The sequence below is a fragment of the Cetorhinus maximus genome, chromosome 24 (assembly GCF_964194155.1).
Source record: "Cetorhinus maximus chromosome 24, sCetMax3.hap1.1, whole genome shotgun sequence".
Taxonomy (NCBI): domain Eukaryota; kingdom Metazoa; phylum Chordata; class Chondrichthyes; order Lamniformes; family Cetorhinidae; genus Cetorhinus; species Cetorhinus maximus.
The window spans coordinates 45,169,163-45,194,223 of record NC_135902.1 but is presented as its reverse complement, the minus strand read 5'-3'; the positions used below and the strand labels follow the sequence as shown (position 1 = coordinate 45,194,223).

Sequence of the window (25,061 nt, the reverse complement as noted above, 5' to 3'; positions counted from 1 at the left end):
GACAAATAGGAGAACATTGGGTTTGACTTTAACACCAAAAAAACAGGTAGATTGAGGACGGGTAGGAAATTAAAATGTTAAAAATTTCAAACAAAAACTCAACCTGCCTTGAATGCTCCTGGTTTTAACAGATGCAGGATGAAGAGCAGGCAGCCAATCTACTCAGAAAACAGATAGGTCTTTGAAACCTTTAAAGAGGCTGCGTGCCTCAAATCTAACAGGATTTCTACTTTAAACCATAGTTGGCCTGGTTTCCCAGACACTGGGAAACTTGACAGCTAAATGGATGCGTGAAGAGCCAGATTTATAAGGTGAATGCCTTTGCAACACTGCTTGTAGGCCAAGGGGAGCAATAGGTTTCCTTTGACCTAACAAGCCAACCCTTGTAAAGTCCCCATCTTCACAATTGTCTCCGGAATCCTGTTCTCCAATCCCTGATTGCGTAATGGTAACGCTATTGGACTAGTAATCCAGAGGCCTGGACAAATGCTCCAGATACGTGCGTTCAAATTGTACTATGGCAGCTGCGGGAATTTAAATTCAATTAATTAATGAATCTGGAATAAAATACTAGTCATTAATAATCGTCATGACACTACCGGATTGTTGTAAAAGCCCATCTTATTATTACAAAGAGGTTCCTGACATCCGATGGCAGAGAACATGGCCTGGCGTTGGCGGGCTGAGCAGCCAATCGCGAACTGGTTTCACTCCTTTGTGAAACCGATCACGCCATATTGGCTGCTCATGCCACCGAACACGTCCGACACCGGTGGGCAAGGAAGATCCCTGCCTGTATCTCTCCACAGTTGCTGCCAGACCTACTGAATATTTCCAGCACTTTCTGTTTTTATTTGAGATTTGGCTGACTTAGCATGAAGGGAACCAAGCTGGGAACTGGGGAATGCCCACTTATCCAGTCTGAAGTCCGAACAAAGAACCGCACAGACTTGCAGGATGCACTGTGAGGCCAAAGATGGGTGACAGATGTTCCCAGGAATGCAATGGAGGTGGTTCCACAAAACTGTTAACTGACCTCGAGATGATTAAGGGCAATCATGACTCCCCTAACCCCAACTAGCTCCACTAAAATATGCAAATTCTACAATTTTTGTTTATCTACTCATTAGCAATCTATGGGATCTTTAAGTTATTTATGGTGTGATCTTAACATGCTTTGATACAATGTAAGACCTATGCTACCACAATTCACGAAGACTAGCTGCTGGGATGAACTTTAAAAAAAAAGCAGAGCAACATTTAATTTTGAGATGTGACAATAGTGCGCCATATTCTTTTAGAAGTTTAGCTTACTTTATAATCAGAGTTGGGCGGGATAGGGAAGCCCGGTGCAAGCAAAAGTTCTCCATCCAGCATTTCAATTTTGATGTATTCTTCCAGATAGGTACGACACAGTTTGCGATCCCAATCATCAGTGATGTGGCCTCCATACATTATTTCACCAAAGAGATATCGTAAATCATCCCAGGGAACCTAATATTAAACAGAGTTTACCATGATTAAAAAGTGTAGATGGTGAGTTCATTTTTTAAACAGTGAAGAAATATATTAATGAATATGAATAATATTTAGCTCAGGATTATTCCAGCCAATAGATCAACAATGCAACATATCTCAGGCATTGCTAACCTGTGATTCTACAAACCATCCAGCCCTTCTGTCAGTGTATAGTAGTTATAACAACAATATCAAGTTGGATTGTCAATTAATAAAAACTTCAGATCGTGTCTTGAGAGTGACAAACCCATGATTATTTTGTCCTACTGCCATTAGTTTTTGCCCCATAAATCCATGTGGTGAGTTGATCTAAGGCACTGAGTTAGAAGAGTGTCCTTTTCACCCTGGGACTCAAGGTTTACATCGAACCCAGATTTATAGTATAATTATAGTAACACACACTTTGATTTTGGACAGTCCCAATATCATTCTTATGAACATGAATCTCAGGACAAAATTCCTATTGGCAATCTCCCACTGGCAATTGGGGAGGTGGTGGTATAGTGGTAATGTCAATGGACTAGTAATCCAGTGGATCTGGGAATGATGTGATCAAAACCCACCATAGCAGATGGTGGAATTTAAATTCAATAAATTAATTAATCTAGAATTAGAAGCTAGTCCCAATAATGGTGACCATGAAACCATTGTCACTTGTGGCAAAAAACCATATGGTTCACTAATACCTTTTAGGGAAGGAAATCTGCCATCCTTAACTAGTCTGGCCAACATGTGACTCCAGACCTACAGCAATGTGGTTGACTGTTAAATGCCCTCTAAAATGGCCAAGCAAGCCACTCTGTTGTATAAAACCACTACAGAAAAGTCAAAAAGGAATGAAACCAGATGCACCACCCAGCATCTACCTAGGCACTGGAAATGACAACAGCAAACCCAGCCCTATCAACCCTGCATTGTCCTCCTGGAAACTGGGAGAACTGTCTCACAGAATTGTCAAGCAACAGTCTCACATAGTCATATGCACCAAATCATCTCTTACGGACAATGTCCCAGACACCACCATCACCATCCCCGGGTATGTCCTGTCCCACTGGCAGGACAGACCCACCAGAGGCAGCGACATAGTGGTATACAGTTGGGAGGGAGTTGCCCTGGGAGTCCTCAACATTGACACCAGATCCCATGAAGTCTCATGGCATCAAGTCAAACATAGGCAAGGAAACCTCCTGCTGAGTACCACAAACTGCCACTGCCCCGCTCCGCCCCCACTGACCTCCGCTGGTCCCCACAATGCTCCCTCATTGATGGATCAGCACTTTGAACACCACGGAAGAAGCATTGAGGGTGGCTAGGACACAGAATGTACTCTTGTTGGAGATTTCAGTGTCCATCACCAAGAGTGGCTTGCTAGCACCATTACTTGCCAAGCTTGCTGAGTGCTGAAGGACATAGCTGCTAGACTGGATCTGCAGCAGGTGGTGTGGGAACCAACAAGAGGGAAAATCTACTTGACCTCATCCTTACCAATCTACCTGTTGCAGATGCATCTGTCCATGACAATATTGATAACCCTAACCCTAACGCTGTCTTCACATTGAGAGTACCATCCATCTTGTGTGGCACTAACACCATGCTAAATGTGATAGATTTTGAACAGAACTAACAATGCAAAACTGGGCATCCATGAGATGCTGTGGGCCATCAGCAGCAGCAGGATTGTATTCAACTACTATCTGTAGCCTCATGGCTCGGCATATCCCTCACTCTACCATTACCATCAAGCCAGAGCTTCAACGAATAGTGCAAGAAGGCATGCCAGGAACAGCACCAGGAATATCTAAAAATGAGTTGTCAACCTGATGAAGCGACAACACAGAACTACTTGCATCACAAACAGTGGAAGCAGAATATGATAAACAGAGTTAAACAATACCACAACCAATGAATCAGAAATAAGCTCTGCAATCCTGCCACCATTCATGGTCAACAATTAAACAACCAGGTGGAGGAGATGATGCACAGATATCCCCATCCTCAATAATGGGGGAGCTCAGCACATCAGTGCAAATGACAAGACTAAAACATTTTTAACCATCTTCAGCCAGAAGTGCTGAGTGGATTTTTCCATCTCAGCCTCTTCCTGATATCCCCAGCATCACAGATGCCAATCTTTAGCCAATTCGATTCACTCCACATGATATCAAGAAATGGCTGAAGACAATGGATACTGTAAAGGCTGTGGGCTCTGACAACATTCCAGTAGTAGTTTTGAAAACTTGTGCTCCAGAACCAGCCCCACCCCTAGCCAACCTGTTCCACTACAGCTACAACATTGCTGTCTAAACGTCTATGTGGAAAATTGCCCAGGTATGTCCTGCCCAGAATAAGCAGGACAATTCAACCTGACCAATTACTGCCCCATCAGTCTACTCTTGATCATCAGTAAAATGATGGAAGGAGTCGTCGACAGTGCTATCAAGTGGCATTTACTCGGCAATAATCTGTTCTATTTATGTTCTGACAGGGCCACTCAGCTCCTGACCTCATTAGAGCCTTGGCCCAAACTTGGACAAAAGAGCTGAACTTAACAGCTGAGGTGAGAGGGACTTGCCTTGACATTAAGCATTTGACTGAGTGTGGCATTGGGGGAAAACTCTCCATTGGTTAGTGTCATACCTAGCGCAAAGGAAGATATTTGTAGTTATTGGAGGTCAGTCTCAGTCCCAGGGCATTGCTGCAAGAGTTCCTCAGGGTAGTGTCACAGACCCAACCATCTTCAACTGCTTCATCAATAACCTTCCTTCCATCATAAGGTCAGAACTGGGGATGCTCGCTAATGATAGTACAATGTTCAGTACCATTCAGCACCAGCCTTCTTGCATTCTTAAGCCCTGACTCCTCAGATACTGAAGCAGTCCAGGTACATAAGCAAGCAAGACCTGGACAACATTCAAGCTTGGGCTGATAGGTGACAAGTAACATTTGCGATACACAAGTGCCAGGCAATGACCATCTCCAACAAGAGAGAATCTAACCACCTCCCCTTGACATTCAATGGCATCATCATCGCTGAATTCCTCCACTATCAACGTCCTGGGGGGTCACCATTGACAAGAAACTGCACTGAATCAGCCATATAAATATTATGGCTACAAGAGCAGGTCAGAGGCTGGGAATTCTGCGCTGAGTGACTCACCTCTTGACTCTTCAAAATCTGTCAACCCTCTACAGGGCACAAGTCAGGAACGTGATGGGATACTCTCCACTTGCCTGGAGGAGTGCAGCTCCAATAACACTCAAGAAGCTTGACGCCATCCATAACAAAGCAACCTGCTTGATTATTACCTCATCCACCACCTTAAACATTCACTCCTTCCACCGCTGACACACAGTGTCAGCAATGTGTACCATTTACAAGATTCACTGCAAGAACTTACCAAGGCTCCTTCGACAGTATCTTCCAAACCTGTGAACTCAACTACCTAGAAGGACAAGGGCAGCAGATTCATGGGAACACCATCACTTGCAAGTTCCCCTCCAAGCCATGGCGGGTCTGGAAAATCCCAGCCTATATTCCAAATGGGGCTGAACATGAGTTGTATATAGGTTTAGAATAATTTCCTGGCTTTTGTACATTATGCCTCTATTTATAAAGCCCTGCTGCCTTATTAATTAGCTTCATCTGCTATTTCTGAGTAAATTTTAAAAGCAGAGTACTCCTGTGCTTCCTGGCCCATAAGGAACAACAGAAAAAATACACAATCTTCCTGATCCTTTTCTGGCTCCAGGTCCTCTTCCTGCTAGGTTTTGTCTGGCAGAAAAGCTATATGAACCTCCCACACAGGGCAGCGGTTAAGAGAGCAGTCAGGACCTGATGATATCTACAGTTTAAAGCAAGATCCCATTGTTCAGTTAGTTCTATTCATCAACTCTTTTCCCACCTTTATTTCATCTAGTTTTACTCCTAGTCACCTACTAAAAGGAGGTTTATATTGAAACCTATATGAAGACAGGGCGGGGGGGTCAGAGGAAATAAATTGTGTGTTAAATTCCACCATCCAGTTTATAAAATGAAAAAAAAAACAACTCCCTAGCATTAACGTTTGTCACTTTCATCACAGAAATTTAGCATGTTACAGATTAAAATTAATTTTTACTTTTCTTCTATCATATAAACTGTGATCTACAAAACTAGTAATGTGAACTCTGAAAGCTGTACCTTAGGATTAGCTTCCAAGTAGTTGAACAGTACATAGACAGAAATTGTAAGGTCTCCATTGTTAAATGGATAGGCTCTGTTCCATCCTTGTGCTCCAAATTTACGCCTCTCAGCAACCACAGCATGAAAATAACAGAGAGCAAAAAGGATGTACTTAAATTCCGATTCTTTGGAACACATCTCCAAGGTGTCCTACATTAACATGAAGTAAATAATTAAGGTCTCTAACTATAAATAAAATTGATTATTATGATTAATATAAAGAATGTAAATTGCTAATATCAAGAAATTTACATTATTGTTGTTTAAAGGTCCCAGCAAAAATAAACAATTACACATATATAAAAGAATTAATTAGCCAAATATATGTCTCACCATATTCTCATAGGTTTGACCAAAAATCCAGAAGTTTATAATAGCAGGTTGCACCATTGAGAATTAGCAGTGCATTGTACTCTTGATACTACATATGACTTCCTACCTTGTATTTATAATCTGCAACGTAGTAAGAGAACATAGTGGTTTTATAACTGGCATTTACTGCAATGCATAGCATTTGTTGGTCATGCATCTTTGGAAATCAGGGTAATATCACAGTGATTTTATGTCCATTTAATAGACAACTTTTGGTGACAGGTTTACAAGAATGTTGCCAGAGTTAGAAAAGTGTAGCTACGAGGAGAGATTGGATAGGTTGGGGTTATTTTCCTTAGAACAAAGAAGGTTGAGAGGTGACTTGATTGAGGTGTACAAAATTATGAGGGGAATAGATAGAGTGGACAGGATAAAATTGTTTCCCTTGGTGGAGAATTCTAGAACCAGGGAACATAGATTCAAGATAAGTGGCAGAAGGTGTAGGGGGGATACGAAGAAGAACATTTTTACGTAGCGGGTAGTGGATGTCTGGAATTCGCTGGCCAAGTTGGTGGTAGAGGCAGAAACTTTAAACTCTTTTAAAAAGTATCTGGATCTGCACCTAAAGTGCTGTAAGCTGCAGGGCTATGGGCCGGGTGCAGGAAGGTGGGATTAGAAAGGGCACTTGGGTGTCCTTGGGCTGGCATGGACAAGATGGACTGAATGGCCTCCTTCTGTGCTGTAACTTTTCTATGGTTCTAACTGGCTGCAGTGATGGAGAGACTGTGGTGTTCTTTTAGATGGATTAATTAAGACGGGGAGAGTGGCCTGTCTTGTCTGCAATTATCCTGTGAGCATTTTTGGCCTAGCCAGTGAAGGGACTGGAGGTAGTGGGTATAATGGGATGCGACTTATGTTGGAGGCAGGCTTCAGACTACAAATCTGCTTTAGCCTTCTGGGAAGTCATAGCATTTTCCCCTCTCAGGTTCAGTTAAAATGCCATTAGTGTGTTATTGACAAATAGGATTCTGATTTATATAAATTCATGAGGCTTCTTCCTGCTCTAGATGAGGGTTTTATTTGCTTGCAGGACCTGCAGGGTAAAATCAGAAATGGTGGGAAAGAGTCAAGTTCTGAGTGGCTAAGTAACCTGCAGCTTTTAACTTCCCACTTGCCCAAATGTTAAAACTTGATATTGTAATTACAGTGTAGCAATGTATTATATAGTACATTACAGAAAACTTGCACTGTTTTAGCTTCCACTTCAAAATGTTGTTTACTGAAATGGGATAAACTGCAGAAGATTGGAGACAACTCTTCTCAAATAGTGGTAAAACCACCATCTCCAAGATCCCTTGTAAGTCACACGTCATCCGTTCCTTTATCATAGTTGAGTCAAAATCCTGGAACTTCCTACCTAAGAGCACTGTGTGACTATCTTCACCAGGCAGCTGCAGTGATCCTTACCTTGTCTGTCCTATGTGACTCCAGACCCACAGCAACATGGTTGATTTGTAACTGCTCACTGAAATGGCTTAGGAAACCATTAAGAATCACAGAGTGGTTATAGCGCAGAAGGAGGCTATTTGGCCCAATGTGTCTGCACTGGCTGTCCGAATGAGCGATTCACTTAGTGCCATTCTCCCGCCTTCTCCCCATAATCCTGTAGATTCTTCCTTTTCAGTCTAATTCCCTTTTGAATGCTTTGATTGAACCTGCCTCCACCACAATCTCAGGCAGTGCATTCCAGACCTTAGCCACTTGCTGCATGAAAAAGATTTTTTTCATGTTGCTTTTGCTCCTTTTGCCAATTACTTTATTAATTATCAATTACACTCAATTGTATTAAGAAGGTAGCTCACCACCACCATCTTACGGGCATTTAGGGATGGGCAACAATGGTTGGACTCACCAGCACTGAATAAAAAAATATAAAGCTATGCAATATAGCTTAACATTTATTTTTTTTAAAATTTCAACTTTATTGTAAATTTAAGTATGGGAAAGCAGATATTTTAAAATCAATTGTGTCCAAACATTACTGTATTTATTAAAATGTTATTTGCATCCCAATGTTAAATTTCAAATTCTGATATCTGAACTGATGGGAAAATGAAAAAAAATCTGATATTTGTATTTAGAAAAGCTTCAATAATTAAGATACAATTAAACTCAAGAACATTCCAATTGTTTTTATACCTGGTTGAACAAATCCAAAGCTTTGTGAAGGTTAGCATACATGCCAGTTGGGGGCTCGTTGGTGATTTTAATGGAATTTTCCAGTAATCCCTGTGGAATAATATGTGCATCAGGTGTCCCAGCTGGCTCAGCTGTCATAAAAACACGATAATCTTCATGACTGCCAAAACTATATCTTTCCACTTTCTTATCCAATGTACTCAGCCATTTAGCAACTAGATGAATGTTCTGCAAAAGATTTGGTACAATAGATAAGGAACTGATCAACTATTCTAGAAATATATTATAGACATTCATCATCCTACATTTATCCAGCACTGTTTGGATAAACATCAGTTGCTCAAAATTTGTGCTGTAAAACAGGTCGGCCCTGTGGAAGAGGAGGTAGATGATCAGGTAGTTTTGAGCCCAGGGCAGCAGTGGCCTGGACTCCTGCTCCATTTGACTACATGAGAAGATAAATAAAAGTAGAAGAGCAGTAGACCCAGACAAAACAGCGCAGTCTATTGGTCAGCAGACTCTTCTTCCTTTTGGCTGATGTAGATGTAGAGAACAACTATAATTTTATATTCAGGTGGTTAAGCCAGATAATTGCATCAGGATAGTGGAGTGTATTGCTGTGATACTTCCTCCATATTAGTGAATCAGGCATTAAGTCATTAAATGTTCCATGGTTAATCTTTGGGTGACCACAGTCACACATTGAAGAGCTTTTAATTTTCCATCAAGTATTTACCATGGTTGCACAGATGTGGTTTAGAGTTGCCCATGCACCTTTGTTTCATCATTAGCTTTGAGTACTGTTGTTATTTGCTTTGTTACACCTTGCTCAATTTCTGCCTGCGTGTATAATTCAGACAGCTTTAATTAATCTCCAACTGCCATTAACCGTTTTTAGCCAAATGCTCCAATTTCCTTTTCTCATTAGCAGTTTGATTTTCTAACTCTTTGCATATATCTTCTAGTTGAAATGGAAATTTTCATAGCAGGATTACAGGAAACTATTGATTCTTCTAAGTCACTTAATTTTTCCTGCACAACCACAATTTTCACAGCCTCAGCAGGTTGTTCTGGAACCACTGCGTAAGGCAATACTTTATCTCTGGTCAAAATCGTTTCTCAAAAAAAAAAATCAATGGACAAATTAGGCACAATCCCCACAATTACGGGACCTGTAATTTCCTGCACCCTGTATCCCTCTAATATTGAATACAGGAGAACCTATAAGTTTGTCAGCATTTTCACGCACTGGGACAGTAATTTCTAGAGCAGCACTGTGTCATCTTACAAATACCAAAGCTTTTACCCTTTAATTTCCAGCATTCTACCTTTACGTGTCCTTTTTTATGACATGACCCTTGAATCAAATTTAGCCTCCGGACTGTCTCTCTTACTACTCTATAGAGAATCTATTTCCTGCCCCAGGCTATTCTCATCACTTTGATCTGATCTCTTATCTCCAATATCTGTGTGAGTTCACAAATAATGGCATATTGCTAACATGCTTGTGAGACTATATTATGCAGCCTCTCTTCTATAAACTTTCTGATCTTCCAGAGATATCCTTATTGCAAGAGAGACACCACTTTTAAATTCTTCCATTAGCAACACCTCAGTAAGGTTTTTAAAATCTTGTTCAAATTCATAGACCTTTACACCCTATCAAATAATATCACACAAGTCCGAAATAAAAACAGAGTGCTGGAAATATTCAGCAAGTCCAGCACCATCCATGTCGAGAGAAACAGAGTTAATGTTTCAAACTGAATATGACTCTTTAGAACTGAAGGAAGGTGAAAATGTGAAAAGTTAGAGATGTAATAGGTTTTGAGTAAGGAATTGTAGGTCAAGGACCAAAGAAAGGTCTATGATAGGGTGAAAATTCAGGAGAGAGTGAATGACGGAAAAGTTAGTCTTCCAGGGCCAAGAAGTCTGAGTTTTGCAAGCACGGGCTGAGTACAGCCAGTACCTTATTGCAAAGATCCAAAGAGACATGCTGTTTGATACGATCTGCCAATTGTTGGGATCCATGTCCTATGTACCTGGCATCACCCAAGCACTGAAATTCATATGCCACAACACTCATTTGTGCAGTAGGCAGAACGTATTTTTGGCTTGACAGCAGCATTCAGCTAATGGGAAATACCACTCATGTTGCTACTGCATAGTAGTAGTGTGAAACTGCTACCTTCACGTATTACTCAAATTTTTGGAACGCCTTGCCCTTTCAGGGTATTCTGAGGTGGATTGGACACTTTTCTGGTCCGAAAGTTGCGACCTTAGGCCCATTTGTGAGTGTTCACAATACACAGCAAGCAATGATCTCATTGGGGTAGCCATTATCCCGAAGGATAGCTTTGATGCATCCAATTTCAGCGTCAAGCTTGCCCAGTGAGCAAATGGCCCAGGCCCTATTTATGAGATTGCCGATAAGACCAATTTGATAGCGTGTGGAGCTTGCAAAACTCAGAACATAATGGGCCTGAACTTCATGGGAGTGGCAGCCAGAGTCCGATTGCCACTCTGCTCTTAGTTTCTTACCTGAAAATCCAGCTGTTCCTTGACCTTCTGACTCAGGCTGGGTGAGAACTCTATAATACAGCGCAATACTGAGGCCTTTTGTCGAGGACTGGAGATTCAGAGGTAGGAAGCTATGCCCCCTTTTTGATGGTCCAATCACTTTCAGAAGCCAGGGAGAAGGTAAGTTTGTAAGGTAGGAAAGCAGGATTGGGAGGTGGGGGGTCAGTTGGGTCATTTGGTCAGTGGTCGGCTTGTCAATGGGGGTCTTGGGGGTCAGGTCGTCGGAGGTGGCGGTCAGATGGTCAGTAGAGGCAGGTGGTTGGGGGCTGTCGGGTGTCTGGGGGAGGTCGGCTGGTCAGTGTGGGAGGGCCTGTGGTCAGTGGGGGGGTGGGTGGTCAGTGGAGGGATGGGGATTTGGGGCAGTCAGACAGGCCTGTTGGCCAGGGATGTCAAGTATTTTGGGGGGCGGGGTTGGGTGATCAGTGGGGAGGGGTGGGGTTGGGTGGTTGGAGGGTGGTCAGCGGAGGGGTGGTCAGCGGGGGGGTTGGTCAGGTGGCTGGGGAATACCGGGGGGGTTCGGGGGGTTGGGGGGTACTCCTGTGGGGGGTCGGGGGGCAGTACTATAGTTACTCAGGAGTAAGAAGTGGTTTTAATTCTTCTAACTTTTCCTGAGTAACTATTCTGGTAAGGCAGTCAGAACCATCTAACGTTTACGATTTCTATCATACATTTGGATGGTTCTGAATGCAGGGCAATTGCCCAATGGAAGTTTGTACTTCCTGGGCAATTGCAGTGCAGGCCTTTCTGGGGGACCTCCAGTGGGGGGGGTTTCCCCAGCATATCGTTGGGGTACCCCAACCTCCCCCCATTATGAAGCTCTGGAGATTGGAATTTATAGGCCACTGTCTAACATTAGATGTGATTCCATGATTGGACAGCACTTGATGAATAATCCTGAGTGTGCTATGAATTACACTAACAATCAATTTAAGATTATCAGTTGGTCTCACAATGAGGCTCACTTACACTTGCTAGAAGCTACATACGCAGGGACCTTTCCTCTGCAGGCAAAAGGAACATGTCCAGGCATTGCATCTTTTTTGAATTAAACAAGAGCATGGGAGAACAATAATTTCCTGGTGCATTCTCCATGGCAATGCCTCGCCCAATCAGAACTGACTTGCCAACCAATCAGCAACCTTTTCTCATGCAGTGTAAATTGCTGAAATTTGGCATTCTTGTGTCTGTCCTGATGAGTGCAAGACAAAAAACTTTGACAGCACGTATCTTTTTTCGGCGATTTACTAGTTAATGTCAAGGCTTTCATATATTGTGCTTTATTTCACTGATTGGTTCTCCATGCTTCACTAACTGTTTGAGAATCAACAAAGAATGACTAACAAAAAATAGAGGGAGAAAGTTGAGTATGAGAGAAAGCTAGCTAGTAATATTAAAACAGATAGTAAGTTTCTAAAAGTATTTAAATAGGAAAAGAGTAACTAAAGCTAGTGTTGGTCATCTAGAGAGTGGGTCTGGGGAATTGATAATGGAAAACAAAGAAATGGCGGAGGCGTTAAACAGATATTTTGTGTCTGTCTTCATGCCAGAAGGCTTAGAAAACTTCCCAATGATGCTTGAAAATCAAAAGGTGAACAGGATTTTCTGTTTTTATTTCAGATTTCCAGCATCTGCAGTATTTTGCTTTTATTATAGCGTAGGGGATAACATATTAGCATGGATAAAGGATTGGTTAGCTAACAGGAAGCAGAGAGTAGGGATTAATGGATCTCTTTTAGGTTGGCAAGCTGTAACTGGTGGAGTGCCACAAGCATCAGTGCTGGGACCTCAACTATTTACAATCTACATCAATTTTGGATGAAATGACTGAATATATGGTGGCTAAATTTTCCACTGACAGCAATATAGGTAGGAAAGTAAGTTGTCAAGAGGAGGCAGAGTCTGCAAAGGGATATAGAGAGATTAAGTGAGTGAGAAAAACTTTGGCAAATGGGATATAATGTGGGAAAATGTGAACTCATTCACTTGAATCGCAAGAAGTTAGTATGCAGGTATAGCAAGTGAATAGGAAGGCAAATCGAATGTTGGTGTTTATTGCAAGGGGAATTGAATATAAAAGTAGGGAAGTTTTACTGCAACTGTACAGGGCATTGTGACATCTGGAATACTGTGTACAGTTTTGGAATCTTTATTTGAAGAACAATATAATTGCATTAGAAGTAGTGCAGCAAATGTTCACTTGACTCATTCCTGGGATAAAGGGCTCCTCCTATGAAGAAAGGTTGAACAGGGTGGACCTATACCCATTGAAGTTTAGAAGAATGAGAGGTGATCTTATTGAATTTATAGGACATAATCATCCATGCCCGCAGGCGGCATGAGCAGACAATATGGCGAGAAGGCTAAAAATCGGTTTCATGACGTTGTGAAACGAGTTTGCAATCGTCCACTTGGCCCATCGATGGCAGGCCGTGTTTCCCGCAATTGGACTTTGGGAACCTCATTGTAATACATCTGCATATCATTATAAGGCCAGTCCACTGGAATCATTACCCCCTCCCCACCGTTGGATCGTCTGCCCACATCAGCGTCATTGCACGTCGGTGCAGAACACGTCTTGACAAGCATGACGTTCAGAAGTCGGGAGTTACCGCCAGGGCCTTGGTCATGTCACTGACATCTGATGAGCAGATGATGCTGGAGCCCGACACCAATGGCAAACTGGAGGAATGTCCATGGCATGCTGGGTGGATTCTCATGGACATAGCTCTGCTGTGAAGCAGCCCACGTAAGTTGGCAAGTCACCGTTGAGAGTCTGCTTACAACGGATGATGGTTGGGAGGTGGAGAGGAAGGTCCAGCTGTGTTTGAAAGAGGAAGATGTACAGGGGGGTGGGGAGAGGAAGATTTAGGATTGACTGGGAGAGGAAGAGGTGTCAGGATGGGGTGAGGTTGGGGGAAGGTTGGGGGGCCGGGGGATGAAGGTTTCAGGATAGGGTGAGGTTTGGGGTGAATGAAGGTGTCAAGATGGGGTGAGGTTGGGAGGGGTTAATGAAGGTGTCAGGAGGCAGGTTGGAAGTGGGGGGAGTATGGCAGGAGGAGGGGGTAACAGGGGAGAAGACGGCAACTGGGGATGTAGGTGTAAGGGTAGTGGAAGGTATAAGGGAAGGGGTTCAGATGGGGAAAGAGTGTGGAGACGGGAGGGAGTAAGGCTGGAGGAAGAAGTAAGGGTAAAGGAAGGAATTGTGAAGGGGGAAGGGCTTAGGGTGGACGAAGAAGTAAGGCTGGAGGAAGAAGTAAGGGTTTATGAAGGAGTCAGGAAAGAGGAAAGAGTAATATTGGAGGAAGAAGTAAGGCTGGAGGAAAGAGTCGGAAGGGGTAAGGACAAAGGGTGACAGAAGAAGTAATGGTGTCTGAAGGAGTCAGGAAGGGGGAAGGACAACGCAGGAGTGGAGTCCAGCGGTGAGGAGTCCGGGGCCAAGGGGTTCCAAGGGTGGGGAGGGGTTCCAAGGGGGGAAGGGGTCCAGAGAGAAGGATGGAAAGCAAGGGAGGACTTTGATGAGTCCTTGACTGCCTCCTGGGGAGCAAACTGAGAGTGGATGTGGAACGAGGGAATGGTGAGAATGACCGAGGGCAGAATGGGGCGGTAGGGTAGGAGGGTGAGAGTTCAACGGTAGCAGTAGAAGGGACGGTGAGGGTGGTTGGTGGGGACTTGGAGGCAGACACGGACCCTGAGGGTGGGAAGGAGGAAGTCAGGGAGGTGAACGTGGATTGGGGGGTGGGGTTTTCTGGAAGAAAGAGAACGTGCATGTTCACCTGGACATCCCCGAAGAAAAAGGATTGTGGCTTTTAGGTCACGGAGGGGAGGTGGAAGATGATGCCAGGGGAGTCAACAGTGATGGGGGAAAGGAAATGGGTGACTGGCAGGGGTGGGGGAAAGACAGGGGAGCTTACAGAAAAGCAAATCAATACCATGCTACCTAAATCGAAAGTAAAACGACAGTTGTGGTGAGCGAGATCAGGTGCTGCATGGGAATGTGATCATTGGGTAGGTGGAGATGCAGGTCAACTCAGATGGGCAACTGAAAGCGAACCCCTGCAGGCAGCAGTCAAAATGCTCAAGACATTGAGGTGAGTATGATATGTGAAGGATTTACATGCACGGGACAGTGCTTGCATGAGGCTCTGAAAGGCCCTGCCACACACACACTTCTCCCTCCAGAATCACTCATTGACCAGCTGCGCCCTCTGCAGTGACAGAGGACGAGGTTCAGGAGCTCACAGTCAAAGGGGACTCGGAGGGAGAGGACAGCCTCTGGGATTACTGACTGGATGATTACTGACTGGTGTCAGCTGCTGCTCCTCCTCCCTTCAGGTGTTCGGGGGCCCCGGCTTGACTCCTTGAGGGAAAGGAACACCTGAAGGGATATCAAGATGCCCCATTTCTCTCTCGCGTCACTACTGCAGGAACTCAGCCATGGCTCCCACAATGGAGTACAGGTCTGCACACATATCCGCGTTCTGCTGGACCAGGGTCTCCATGGGGTCCGCCATCCTCCCCATGGAGACCTCCATACACGCACATGTGGGCACCACTTCATCTGAGAACAGGCGGGTGCACTCCTCCGACTCGCATGGCACTCTGCTGAGGGCTTTCAATAGCGCTGCGTGATGTTCCCGTGCCTTTTGCTGACTTTCGAGGATGAGTTCGAAGGCCAAATCTGGAGGTTCGTCATCTGACTTGGACCTCACAGATGCCTGATCCCCAGCAGTCCTCCGAATGCCGGGGAGCTCGGTCGAACCTGCCTCCTCCTGCTGCGGACATGTGTCCGTATGGTGACCACCAGATTATGAACCCGAGCCTGCTTTGGATCTAGGTCCCACCAAGGTGCGTGTCTCTGTGCTGGTGCAGGGCATGGGTAAGTGTTGTGATGGGTCTTCCAGGCTGCTTATTTCCAGCTCTTCAATGGAGAAGGTGTCCTCTTGGCTGGAGTTGAGGATCTGGATAGAGCTGAGGGACTGGCTGGCTGAAGGTGTCGATCGTTTGGCAGAGCTTCCTGTGAAACAAAGCAGTGATTAGTAGTGCATGGCAGCAAAGTCAAAAGCAGGAGAGAGAGCACTCACATTTGCGTTGAGAGAGGGATGACGTGGTGTAAAATTGTCACTGCCGACCTCACTGTCATTGCAGGCACGGTCCATGTCTTTATCAATCAGCGCGATGGCACACTCCTCAAAGTGAGTGAGGGGCCTAATGTAGGGCACTCCACCCCCGGTCTGGGACTACTTCCTGCTGTTGTGAGCAGGCTTCTCTTGCATGAAAACAGATGGAGAGAGTGTGAGCAGGACACATGGCACTGCATGGAATGTTTGCATGGTGACCAGAGCCATGGACAGGATGAGGACAAGTTCCACATTGGTGGACATTTGTTGTAAGAAAACTTTCGCAATAAGGGATCTGCTTTGTGTTTATTAATGAGGGCTTCAAGGTATGCTGTAACAAATACAGGCAGGGATTACGTCATTTGGTTTTATTTATTTGCTTGATTTGTTTTTCTGCCCACTAAGTGCTTAAAGCATTTTGATCTCTTTTAAAGAAGAATAAATTAAGGAATATTTGTAGGGGCGTGATTTTCTCACATGACAGAAACTGCTTCTCTAAGAGTATAAGCATTAATCAAGCATAAATATATTTGAAGGCACATTTGAAAATATTTTCTATTTTAGATTTGTCTGATAGCTGTTTTATATGTGCATAACATTTAGGCACTTTCAATGTTTTCAATACCTGCAAAATAACCCAGTGTCCATCTGCAGCGGCTTCATCCAAAGCTTGTTCTGCCACGATCTCCTGGCCCTGTCCCAATGATACATTATGAAATTTGCCGTTGTCAATAGTAAAGCCTAATTTCTTACCTAGTAAAATATAGAGCAAAAAATAACAAAACATATTATATTCCTCAGGCAACACATGCATAGAGCACATATATTATCCTGACAGTATATATAGTATAAAATATTATATACAATGAATACCTACCAAAGTACTTAATAACAATGAGCCTAGGAGGACTATAAACAGTCAGATCAAAATACTACAACAATTATGGTTCATGCAGGATATTTCTGTGGTCACATACAGAAGGGTTGGTGGACTGTTTAAATTGTTCAATCTTAGCCCGGACAGGATTTAATGGCCCCGCCAGGGCATGTCTCCCCCCACAGGATGCAATGAGCCATTTAAATCTCCATTCAGTTTGTTGAGGCTGTAATATTCCGCCAGACGGGAGTGGCCGTAAAATCCTGGCCCTCATTTTTGAACTTCTTGGAGCTAACAGATTTGTATTTTTATCTGCTATCCTGAAGGGGCAGCAACGACCTGCCTAAAGCCAATGGGGTGCTTTTTTATCATATAGACACTTCTCAATACACTAAAACCCCTTCACTGACCCATTAGCAGCCCCTGGCACTCAAACCTCATGCAAACATCTAGATTCTCCATCTCACCCTCATACATCTGGCAATGCTGTCAGTGTCATATCCACTACTCACTGCCCCTATATATCTTCAACTACTCAGCTATGGCAGGCATATCACACAACACAGTGCTACACAATTACAGATATTTTGTCCTCTGATGCAGGACAAGATATTACACAATAGAAGGAAGCAGAGCAGAGCTGGTGGGGGACAAGGGCGTCTGCATTTCTTGATCCTTGCCGAGAAGATGGATCTCAGCATCATGGAGCTGTCAGCACAAAGGCCATGTCATCTGGCATCGTTGAAAACATTGAGTGTTCTGCTCCTGCCTTATGCCCATTCTCAACTCCCATCTCACCCCATACCTGGCAAGCTGCTGATGGCGTAACCTGGGATCTCTTGTTTCCTACCCAACCCGCTCTCCCTCACATAAACCTTCCTCTCTGCTTTTCTGCTTTTAGACACCCAAGGATTATTGCCTGCACAGCTACAGCAGTTCAAGGAAGAAGGGAGAGAGCAACAGCACAGCAATGACACTGAGGTCCCATCATTTGATCTGACACTCATAGCCACCAGCTCAGAAAACTGGCACTGCACATTGTTATGATCCTTTACTAGACCCCCAAGTCATTGGTGGGATCTGGTTAGGGACCAATAACATTTTGTTTAAAGTCGAAACATTTGAGATTTAAGACATTTGCTCAGTGAATAAAGCCATAAGATTCCACTGGTTTTGAACAAACAAAAATAAACTTTAATATACAAGATCAGAAAGATAAAACAATTTACAATATCTATCTTATACTCTAACATTCAGGGTAAGTATGAGGTACACCTGAATTAACAAGCCAACTGTGATCGAACACACCACACTACACAATAAATGGCAGATACGACCAAGACAAAGTCCATGGATTTCTCAATAATCTACCCAGATGTTAGTAACATTGAGTCAAACCAATCCTGAAACTCCATCTCTCTCACAAGGGTTTCCAATCTTCACCTTCAAAGGAATGGAATTCTCTCCAAAAGTCGCTCTAACTTGGATGGCTTCAACGCGGCCCACCTTGGAGGGTTTCAATCTCGTCTCACGAGATTCTGTTGCCCTGGATTCCCAAGTACACTTAAACACCAACTCATAAGCACAATTTCAGTTCTTCGGCTGTGCCAAGCAGAGCATTACTGCTCCAAAGGGGTACCTTTGTCCCAACGGCTTGCAGCGCAAAGTCACCAACCTTTGGCTGCCTTTTCAATTAGAGTCTGCTCCCCGCAGCTTTTTTCCTGTTTGGAAGCTGTTTATCTGCTCCTCTCTTTTTCCTTGACTTAACTGGGACCTGTTTCTGTCCACTGTTTCTGTCCCTTATCAGGGATTTCTTTTTGGGACCTTTCCCTGTCCCCCTCCCTTGTTTGGGTCCTTTTCTTACTCCTTCCCTTGTTTGGGACTGCTCCCTCTCCCACTCCCTTATCTCCTGTTTGGGACGCTTGCTGGCTCTGGCTACCTGATCCAGGATTTGGTGCCCTTTTTCTCTCTATGTGCAGGTGCACGGGGCCTGTCCTGGACCCGAAGAACTTAAAGATGTAGAACTGAGCACAGGCAGCCCGCTCTCGGCCTGCACCTGGGCAGAAAGTCCGAGGTTCGTCAGGAGTTGAAGCTCCCGACCTATGCTCCCCAACGAATTAAGCATAGTTTTCATAACAATGTATCTCGGAGAGTAATACAGCGTTTGTCTCAACACATGGGCCTGCGGGCTGCAACAATAGCAGAAGTAAAGAAGTTTGTTTGCCAGCTCACATGAGGGTAAGGTCATAGATGAGTTATTCTGCAGAGGACTCAGACCCTGATGAGGCTCCATGTAGAAGAGCACTGATAGGCATGCATACCAAGATGCTGGGTGCATTGGCTAGCTCATTAAGCAGCCTCCTTTAAATAAAGAAGGTTAGACAGACATGGCAGGGTTGGCAGTGTGCCATGATTGCAGCATTTGGAAATCTGTGGAATGCACTGCAATCCTGGACAACCATGTCTGCAGTTAAGTGCAAATTACGCAGCTTCAGCTCAGAGCTGCTGAGCTGGAGTCTGAGTTGCTTACATTGTGGGGCATCAGGGAGGGGGAGAGTTACCTGGAGACTTTGTTCTAGTAGGTACTCACACCCCTTTGGTTAGGCAGAACGTTAGAGTAGGTCAATGGTCAGGTATAGGAGGGTGTGACAGTGAATCAGGCAGGTCTAGGGAAGCAGATGGAGGAGCCTCAGCCCTTGACTTTGTCTAACTGGTATGAGGTGCTGTCTACCTGTGTGGATGAGGAGAAGGACTGCAGGGTGGGTGAACAACTGATCATGGCACCATGATGCAGGATGCCATTCAAGTGGGAGAAGTAAAAAGGAATGTTGCAGTGATAGGAGACAATGTAGTCTGTTGTCTGCAGCCGCAACTGAGAGCTTTGAAGATTGTGTTGCCTGCCCAGTGCCAGGGTTAAGGACATTTCATCGTGGCTGGAGAGGAACTTGGAGTGGGAGGGGGTGAATCCAGTTGTCATGGTCTATGTGGGAACCAGTGACAAAGGTAGAACCAGGAATGATGTTCTGCAAAAAAAGTTTGAGGAGTTAGGATTCAAATTAAAACTAGGGACTAAATTAAGGCATAACATCAAATTTAATCATAACATGCTGGAAAAACTCAGGAGGTCTGACAGCATCCGTGGAGAGAGAAAAACAAAGTTAACGTTTCAAGTCCATATGAACCTTCTTCAGTGCTGAAGAGAAGTGGAAATGTGATGAAATTTATACTGTTTAAGGTGGGGTGGGGCAGGTGGAGCTGGATAGAAGGCCAGTGATAGGTGGGGACGAAGGAGGGATTGACAAAGATGCCATGAACGAAAGGACAAAAGGATTGTTAATGGTAGTGGTTAGTGCTTAAAAAGGTGTTAATAGTGGCATAAGAGTAAGAAAGCAGAATGTGATTATAGCAGAACAAGGGTTGCATTGTGTGAAAGAACAACATGGAACAAGTGACAGATGGCCCTGTAGGGGATGGGGTGGAGGGAGGGGGTGGTAGTTGGGGAAAAAAAAGGATAGAAAATGGGATAAAAAGGAGAGAAAATGGGATTAAAAAGGGGATATAACTACTGATAAATGAATAAAAATAAAAATAAAATAAGTGGATAAAAAATAAAAGGGGATAAAAAAAGGGCTGAGGATGGAGGAGAGAGTTCATGGTCTGAAGCTGTTGAACTCAGGCCAGGATTTCCTGGTCGGCGAGCAGGGGGTGATGCCCGCTCGCCGATGTGTAAAACGACGCGGGATGATGTCGGGCGGAACTACCGACGTCACCTTGCCTCATTTCAATTTTCAGGTTGGCGGGGGCTCAGCCGAATCAGCTGTGCGCCCACCGACTTGTCAATGGCCTATTGAGGCCATTGACAAACTCATTAACGTAATTAGTGGACGGTTGGCGGGCAGGCTACGAGCCCTGGCGGGCATTGGAAAAAGTATGAAACCTCATCCATGGAGGGATGAGGTTTCATGTAGGTTTTTAAAAATGTAATAAAAGTGTAAGTAAAAGTGATGGACATGTACCAACTCATGTGAGTTGTGTCACATGAGGGGACATATCAGGGATTATTTCCTGTTTTTAATATTTTTTATTGTGGAGCCGATCTCTCTGAGGCAGCACTTAACCTCAGGGACATGAGTACGCTCTTTCGCGTGCATGCGTGAAAGAGCGCACTCTCGGCTCAGGGAATCCCCCCCACCACCTGCACAGGGAGCGCACAGTGCTTCCTTGCAGACATCCCCCGACCGGGGGGAAAATTCTGTTCTCAGTTTTAAGTCTAGAAGGCTGTAAGATGCCTAATTGGAAGATGAGGTGCTGTTTCTCCATTTTGCGTTGGGCGTCACTGGAACATTGCCGCAGGCCAAGGACAGACATGTGGGCATAAGAGCAGGATGGTGTGTTGAAATAGCATGCGACCGGAAGGTCTGGGTCATGCTTGCAGGCAGACCGGAGGTGTTCCGCAAAGTGTCACCCAGTCTGCGTTTGGACTCCCCGATGTAGAGGAGGTCACATTGGGAGCAGTGGATGCAGTGGACCAAATTGAAGGAGGTACAAGTGAAGCGCTGCTTCACCTGAAAGGAGTGCTTGGGCCCTTGGAAGGTGAGGAAGGAGGAGGTAAAGGGGCAGGTATTGCACCTTCTGTGATTGCATGGGAATGTGCTGTGGGAAGGGGATGAGGTGTTGGGGGTGATGGAGGAGTGGACCAGGGTGTCCTGGAAGGAACGGTCCCTATGGAATGCTGACAGCGAGGGGTAAGGGGAAGGTGTGTTTGGTGGTGGCATCATGCTGGAGTTGGCGGAAATGGCGGAGGATGATCCTTTGAATGTGAAGGCTGGTGGGGTGAAAAGTGAGGACAAGGGGACCCTATCATGGTTCTGGGAGGGAGGGGATTCAAACTGAAGTTCTATCCCTCATGTTTTGAATCCACCCAGGATTACAGGTATCTCCGGGACATACAACATTCCTCAGACTGCTGTTCTCGCTGCATTCTGAGATCCACACTCAGTGCCATGTGCCGCCATATTAACACATTCGACCTCTCTCTCCAGCAGTACCGACTCATATTATCTCAAAATTGTCCTTGTCCCCAGTTTCATTTTATTCTTCATCTCATCTGACGCCCTTAACAAGAAACTTTTCCTCCTCCTTTCAGGCGCTAAGGAATGTAAGCTTCAACAACTTATTGATACCAACGCCCATCCAGGGCCATCCACCCCTTCCTGTCCCATGGCCTCATCCTGTCTTCTAATCCCAGTCCTTGCTGTGTATTCACCATATCCTCTGACCTTCCCCTCTCTGATGCTGAACGGTCTGTATTCCGCAAAGGACTCAGTTTCATACACTTATGCCCTCAACTCGATGAATTTCGGGCTCGGCACGAAGCTGAACTCTTCTTCCGCCACCTTCATCTCTGTGCTCTTTTCTTTGGACAGGATCCCTCCCCTCCATTCCATGGATCCTTTCACCCACCTCCAGTATTCTCCCTTCACTTGGACCCCTCCCTTTGGCCTCTTACCTGCTCTCAATCTTTTCATTGAGAACCGTCGATGTGATATCAGCTGTCTCAATTTTTCTGCCCCTCTCACCCACTCTAACCTGTCTCCTTCTGAACTGGCTGCACTCCGTCCCCTTAGGTCCAACTATGACTTTGTTATCAAACCTTCCGACAAGGGTGGTGCTGTTGTTGTCTGGCGTACTGACCTCTACCTCGCAGAAGCTGAGTGCCAACTCTCAGACACTTCTTCCTACCACTCCCTGGACCATGACCCCACCACCGAGCGTCAAGCCATTGTTTCCAGGACTGTAACTGACTTCATCTCCTCTGGAGATCTTCCCTCCACAGCTTCCAACCTCATAGTCTCCCATCCCCGGGCAGCCCGCTTCTACCTCCTTCCCAAAATCCACAAACAGGACTGTCCTGGTAGACCGATCGTGTCAGCCTGCTCCTGCCCCACAGAACTCATTTCTTCCTATCTTGACTCCGTTCTCTCTCCCCTTGTCCAGTTTCTACCCACTTACATCCACGATTCCTCTGATGCCCTACGTCATATCAACAATTTCTAGTTCCCTGGCCCTAACCGCCTCCTCTTCACCATGGATGTCCAATCCCGCTACACCTCCATCCCCCAACAGGATGGTCTGAGAGCTCTGCGCTTCTTCCTTAGAGGCCCGAACAATCACCATCCACCACCACACTCCTCCGCCTGGCTGCACTTGATCTCTCACTGAACAATTTCTCCCTAAACTTGTCTCACTTCCTCCAAATAAAAGGTGTGGCTATGGGTACCCGCACGAGTCCCAGTTATGCGTATCTCTTTATGGGATATGTGGAACATTCCTTGTCCTAGTCCTACTCAGGCCCCCTCCCACAACTCTTTTGTCGGTACATCAATGACTGTTTTGGTGCCGCTTCCTGCTCTCGTCTGGACCTGGAAAAATTTATCAATTTTGCTTCCAATTTCCACCCTCTATCACCTTCACTTGGTCCATCTCTGACACTTCCCTTTCCTTCCTTGACCTCTCTATCTCCATTTCTGATGATAGACTGTGCAGCAATATTCATTACAAGCCCACCAACTCCCACAGCTACCTCGGCTACAGCTCCTCACACCCTGCTTCCTATCTTGACCCCATCCCGTTCTCTCATTTCCTTCACCTCCGTTGCATCTGTAGCAATGATGCTACTTTCCAAAACGGCGCTTCTGGGATGTCTTCCTTCTTCCTTAACCGGGGCTTCTGCCCTCACTGTGGTTGACAGGGCCCTCAGCCATGTCCGACCCAACTCCTGTGCCTCTGTCCTCACACCTTACCCTCCCTCCCAGACCCATGATAGGGTCTGTCTTGTCCTCACTTTACACCCCACCAGCCTCCGCATTCAAAGGATCATCCTCCGCCATTTCCTCCAACTCCAATATGATGCCACCACCAAACGCACCCCCCCCCCACCCCGTCAGAATTCCATAGGGACCGTTCCCTCTAGGACACCCTGGCCCAATTCTCCATCACCCCCAACACGTCATCCCCTTCCCACGGCACCTTTCCATGCAATCGCAGAAGGTGTAACGCCTGCTCAATTACCTCCTCCCCCCTCACTGTCCAAGGGCTCAAACACTCCTTTCAGGTGAAGCAACACTTCACTTGTACCTCCTTCAATTTGATCTACTGCATCCACTGCTCCCAATGTGGTCTCTCTACATCAGGGAGACCAAATGTAGACTGGGTAACCGCTTTGCAGAACACCTCCGGTCATGACCCAGACCTTCTGGTCGCTTGCTATTTCAACATACCATGCTGCTCTCATGCCCACATGTCTGTCCTTGGCCTGCTGCAATGTTCCAGTGAAGCCCAACGCAAAATGGAGGAACAGCACCTCATCTTTCGATCAGGTGCCTTAAAGCCATCTGGACTTAACATTGAGTTCAACAACTTCAGACCATGGACTCTCTCCTCCATCCTCACCCCCTTTTTTATCCCCTTTCTTCTACATTCATTTTATTTTTTAACCACTTATTTTATTTTTATTTTTATTCATTTATCTGTAGTTTTATCCCCATTTTTATCCCATTTTCTATCCCTTTTTTCCCCACCACTGTCCCCTCCCTCCACCCCATCCCCTACAGGGCCATCTGCCACTTGTTTCATGTTGTTTTTTCACACAATGCAACCCTTGTTCTGCTATAATCACATTCTGCTTTCTAACCCTTATGCCACTATTAGCACCTATTTTAGCACTAACCATTACCATTAACAATTCCTTTGTCCTTCAGTTCATGACATCTTTGTCAATCCCTCCTTTGTCCCTACCTATCATTGGCTTTCTATCCAGCTCCACCTGGGGGAAAGAGACGAAAGGAGTTCAGAGGGAGGGGTCTGTAGAATGAATGGAGGAGTCCTGGCGGGTATACTCTAGGTACCGGTGATAGGACGAGATGGCAACAGTTAAGGGGGGCAGTGGGAGCAGGTAGTGTGGGAGGGTGAGGATACAGCGATGGTGGGTGTAGGGGCACTGAGGGTGGCTGGATGCGGAAAGTGGTGCAGATTCTGGGAGTCGGCAGGATGAGGGGACCATGCCTATTGTAACAGGGGTGGACTCTTTGGGAAGATAGGGGACTTCGATATTTACCTACATGGGATGGAGTGTGATGGGGGAGGGTTGAAGGGGGATGATGGAGAGGTTAAATGTAACAGCTGGGGGATCAATGGTTGTGGGGAGGAGGGTATGAGCGATGGAGGGAGGGGAAAA

The 25,061-nt window shown here is 45.3% G+C and overlaps 1 protein-coding gene across 1 annotated transcript in view; it reads right to left on the bottom strand.

Moving 5' to 3' along the window:
* Nucleotides 1-25,061, bottom strand: part of LOC144699540 (dynein axonemal heavy chain 17-like) — a 785,608-nt gene that overhangs the window by 20,298 nt on the left and 740,249 nt on the right. Inside the window, 4 exon segments of the mRNA XM_078570587.1 lie at nt 1,315-1,494; nt 5,699-5,890; nt 8,252-8,479; nt 16,574-16,701. Coding sequence (XP_078426713.1) covers nt 1,315-1,494; nt 5,699-5,890; nt 8,252-8,479; nt 16,574-16,701 — 728 coding nt within the window.